This window comes from Aplysia californica, unplaced genomic scaffold (genome assembly GCF_000002075.1).
Source record: "Aplysia californica isolate F4 #8 unplaced genomic scaffold, AplCal3.0 scaffold00167, whole genome shotgun sequence".
Lineage (NCBI taxonomy): Eukaryota > Metazoa > Mollusca > Gastropoda > Aplysiida > Aplysiidae > Aplysia > Aplysia californica.
The window spans coordinates 359,792-365,180 of NW_004797437.1; the positions used below are offsets into that span (position 1 = coordinate 359,792).

A 5,389-nucleotide genomic window follows, 5' to 3' on the forward strand; every position below is an offset into this window, starting at 1 on the left:
AGGCTTCGGCCGCCACCCGGGCAAAATTCAAAATTTCCTACCAACGAAAAAGTATTAGGTGTGTCCCGTGCGCTCATATGACCTTATGCAGTTGCGAGCGCCGTAAAACACTTTACAAAAACAAAAATGAGATATAATGTACTTCTGTGATTTTGAATGATGAAATTTTGATATTTTATGGAATAGCTTTTCGTTGGTGGTGTTTGGAATGTGGATTGTCACCGATTTTTTGCAAACATGAACACTACCTCAGGAAAAAATTCATTAAAAATGTTCTAGGACGTTTAGGAAAAATTCATCACCCAGATTTGTAGATCTATGGTTTACCAAGATGCATGCAAAAAAACCAAACAATTCATTTCCATGAAAAATAAGTGTGGTATTAATTACGTAAGATGTGTCAACAAAATCCAATATTGCCGCCGTATCCATGGAAACGAAACTTTTTTTCTCAAATTTGATTGCGGATTTTAAGACTCCTTACTATGCTTGTTATATGTGTGAATTTTGGTGACATTTGATGAGCCAATAAGCCAGATACCTTCAGCTGTAGCCCCCCTCTATGTAGTAGGCTTCATTCCTTGTCCAAAGTGAAATTTTCGGACCTCTTTGTAAAGTCTGTTTTGATGAAGGCCAATGCATATAATATTTATCCCTGAACACTTTAGTATATTGATAATTATGTTCTTTTTTACCACCTGAACACTTTAGTATATTGATAATTATGTTCTTTTTTACCACCTGAATATTTTAGTATTTTTTAAAATTGATAATTAGTTATGTTCTTTTTTACCACCTGAACATTTTAGCATATTAATAATTTATGTTCTTTTTTACCACCTGAACATTTTAGTATATATTAATCATTTATGTTCTTTTTTACCACCTGAACATTTTAGTATATATTAATCATTTATGTTCTTTTTTACCACCTGAACATTTTAGTATATATTAATAATTTATGTTCTTTTCTACCACGTGCAGGATTCTCTGGTAAATACACAGGAAATGAACTGACGGAGTTCAAGGAAAAGGTGAGAAATAGCAAAGCTAATGGCTTTTTGGGGGAGGATTTTCATGTATGAAAGTATGCCGGGCCGCCAAAGTTTAGGTTAAAAGTCAAAACTAAGTCAGAAATTTCTCGTTCTTGACGTGTATTGTAGTTTTTGGACAATGCTGTAGGCCTATAATTGTAGAACAAGGATAAAAATCACCTTCTGCCTTTGTGAGACTTTTGGCACTGCTGATGTTGAGTTCATGTCCTCCTCTGTTTCTGTTTTCTTCTTACACCCAAAATTGCAAGAGCTATTGGTTTTCAAATGTATTGACATTTTTAAAATCATGTCTTAATTCCTACTTTTATTTCATCACGCTTCCTTGCCTTGGTGTGAATTGCACTATGTTTTGTTTGTCCTCCTCAAGAAGACTTGCAATCTAAAAGTTTCTGATCTCATAAAATTGATGAACCTCTCTGGGGCAGACAGGAAAAGGGCCTGGAAACTGCATTAAAATTTTATCGTTAATTTTGTTCTGTCAGAATAGTGAATTTTTAAGAATTCAGTAAACACAATGTTTGAATAAGTGTGACTACATGTCCACTTTAGTTTGAGCCTTACTTAGAGTTGATTGTGCTTATTTACATATTTTTATTCCATCTTCTGCTTTTTTTAAAACATTTTCAGACGGAAAACTTACTCATCAGCTACGCAGTGGCGTTTTTCGCAGCAATCGTCATTGTCAACAGTCTGGTAAGTTGATGTCTACGCCGGGCGTAGTCACTTTGGGGGATTTTGTTCCTTTTACATGTATGTAAATCAACCAAATATGGCCGCTTTTAAGCGCAAGGGGGCTATCCCGAAAAATGCTGTTTTGAGAAAATCGAAGTGTTAAAGGCGATCATATATTGTACAGTTTTGGGTAATTTCCTGTTTTCGGACCCCAAGTGAAAGTGCTGATGTATGATAATTTTGTGTCCTTTCCGTATTTGCTCCTACCTTTTTTTAATTTGTTTTATTCATTTATTCATTCATTCTTTCATTCATCCATTCATTCATTTGTTCATTTGTTTGTTTGTTTGTTCATTTGTTCTTTCGTACATTCTTTCATTCATTCATTCTTTCATTCATTCATTCATCCATTTATCCATTCTTTCATTTATTCATCTTCAGATATGTAGAGCACATTCAATGTCTTTGTTCCAGGTGTGTTTCATCATCTGTATTTCATCTAACATCGCTCACCTTCGGGACAACCGGTTTGCAACACTGAACGCCTACGGAGCAGAGGAAGTGCGCAACTCAAAGCATTCCGTGCTGGACACAAACATGTAGTCTTCTCTCGTCAACATCCGAGGGTGTAGCTGCTCGGTTTTGCCATCAGACATCATGTGACCGGCGTCGGAGCACGACCTACATCTCATCGTCAACTGCTTTGTTTGCGTCTTTTTGCTTGGGCCCTCGGTGGCAGGATCTTGGGTGGAGAAAAAGATCAAATGATCAACTGTTACTTTTGTGTCACTTTTCTACAAGTTCGGATTTTAGAGAAAGTAATGCAACCCAAGCGTAGATAAATAGCTTCCTTTCTATCTTTTCCATGTGTAACCTGTTGAATTCAATTCATGAAACAACGGTACACATGTCTACAGTATGTGCAGTTGTCAACTTGTATAACTAGGAATTGTATAGGCCTACTTACTATTTCTTTTTAAGAAAAAAAAAGTACAAATGAAAAGGGTTCATATTCCAGAAAGACGGAGAAGCAAAAGTTTTGAAATACATGGAGAGCTCCATTGGATCATGATCTGGGCATGGCCTGACCTCAAGAGCTTCAAGGGGGGGGGGGTTACTCTTTTTCTGGCGTGGCTTCCCCCTACTCCAACACTCTCTGATCTTTCCTCGCTGATCTGCCCTGTAGAGGCGGATATTTCAAGACATTGTGGTCTTATCAGAGGATCAGCACTCCTTGATGGACAAACATGAATTTATGTGAAACCCGGAACTTGGCAGAATTTTGTTCATGATATTGTTTTTCTGAAGATCTGTATCCTGCGACAAACATCCGTTGTTTCTATAGTAGGCGCCACATCACGGTTTTCTCACATTTCATAAGGGATGGGGGGTTGGTTTTTTTAAGGTAGCCATACTTATGTATCAGTTTTCTTATTCAAATTATTCAAATCATAGAATCATGTATATTTTCTACTGGCTTTTAATTCTCTTTACCTTTTTAACATCTTGACAATTCTTTGAATGTATGATCTTTGAGAATTTCTCAGTAAGCAAAGTGTCCCCAATATCCTGTCTTACTTCAAGGACTTTATTTTGTCACTGCTTTCAGTCTTACTAATGTTACTAATCTCGTAAAATCTTCAAAACAGCATCAAGATTAGAAGCTGTTTAAGCCAGATTTCAAAGTAAGCACCAATAATGACTTCACTTGGGAGCAGCCTAGTAGCATTTAGATCAGATATAGAAATACAGACAGAGAGAAAGATGCAGTGAGGTGTGCTGACAAAATTAGTTACTTCTCAGATTTAGGTTGTTATGGAAATTGATTCATCAACTTTATGGGTGAAGTTTGTACAATTTGTAAGTATGGAAGAATGAAAGACTCAGTAAAATGGCATCAATTGAAAATCTATAAATCTGACCCCTGTGTCGATTTTTGGACCATATCTCCATTCTTGGATTGCGAGACGTAACTCATTTAGTCAGCACGCCTCACAGATGTACTTTTTCAGTCCTGTTATACCACAAGGTGTCGAGGTAGGTGTAACTGTAAGATGTGGGTCAGGTGCACTGTCGCGGAGATGGTTCATAATCGTAAGAGGAAAAAATGAGGGGACTGTTCTCAGTGACCCATTGGTTATGAAATGCTTAAGTAACACCTCTCTTTTGTTATAAGAAAAGAATATTTTGTATCAAGGGATGGACATTACTGGCTATTTGTGCAGTAAGGTTTTCTCATTAGGTTTTTTGTTTTCCCTTCTTTATGAATGCAAGCCAGTGAAGATAATAGGCAGCCACTCTGTGTTTTGACTCTCATACTTCTGCTCTGATTCATCCATTTCTCTTTTGGCCGCTGTGTCTGTTTTCATTAATAAGAATCTCTGTGCAATTTGAATGTGCATAAAAAAAACAAGAGTTCATAGTAGAACGTTATGTGTTTTTTAAAGAGATGGTGCAGATTGGAAGAGGAATCTCATGACAGTGAAAATTTTCATCCTTTAACATTTGACTTGTCGGGATTTTTTCTTAAACTTCATTGTTTTAAGTGGCAAATGCTATCATGCAATACTTGTTGTAAACTGCTTCAATATACCCAAGCATCATACTGTCTTACTCGGCTTCATGCACCCATTACCATCTATGTGTTAAACAAACTTATGCTTGTCTGTCATTTCATATTCAAATGATGCCATTGTCCGTGCATTCTTCATGCATCCAGCGGTCCATAAATATTTCTGTAAGTGTTGTACAATTCAATTCTTTCTAAGAGCTACGATGTTCAATTACATTATAATGAATATTTGGAATTATAGACTATTATATATGTCGAGATCAGAAGTTACCATACATGAAAGTTGAAATTGTAAATGTTTTATTTTTTTTTATATAACATTTGTCGTAGTGTTTCGGATAGAAAAAGATCAAACACGAGAAAATTTCACCAAAGTGAGAAGAATTCAGTGACTTACCAAACAAATACAGTGGCCGTACAACCAATTATAGTCAAGATTTGAAACAAATTACAACTTTGCCATACACATCACTGTGTGCTGTATTTGGTTTTCAGCCTAATCTCTTTTCTGCCCGGAATGAGGAAACACTACGGCTAACTTTGAGCTCTTCAAACTTCGAATTTAAATGTCCGTTGCAAACTTAATATTTAACGTCTTTAAATGTTTTAGTACACTTTCAAGATATCTTGTTTAAAAAGAATGTAACATGCATTATAGAGGAAGAAAATTATATATTGTAAAATACTCATTCATGCATATGTGGTCGCTTTTAAGGACAAGTGGGCTAACCCAGATTTTGGGGTTTTTCAGAAATCTTGACCTACACCAAAAGTGGGCATTGCCCTACCTAAAGGAGAAGTTTGGTTTCATTGGTGTGTATATTTGTTTGGCTATGGAGAAAACTCTCCTTGTCTTGTAAAGAAACTGAACAAGGGTCCAAAAACTTTGCTTTCAATTTTCTCAAAACAGCATTTCTCGTGGTAGCCCCCTTGTGCTTAAAAACGAACATATTTCCATCTAGTCCTTATGGACCCTCTACTTGACTAGCCATCTACAGATATGCCAGTTGTGATATTGCAAGTAACTTCTGCCATTCTCGAAGTATACAAAGTTGTAATAGGGCAGCTATACGGCCATGGGAAGCTGCCG

The 5,389-nt window shown here is 36.4% G+C and overlaps 1 protein-coding gene across 1 annotated transcript; it reads left to right on the top strand.

The window, feature by feature from the left end:
- Nucleotides 1-984: 984 nt before the first annotated feature.
- LOC101852624 lies at nt 985-4,764 on the top strand (the record flags this gene model as incomplete). The annotated part of the gene is given in 3 exon segments (XM_013082286.2): nt 985-1,034; nt 1,683-1,748; nt 2,202-4,764. Coding segments are annotated over 3 exon segments (245 nt in total), but the record flags the coding sequence as incomplete, so codon positions are not given.
- Nucleotides 4,765-5,389: the final 625 nt, after the last annotated feature.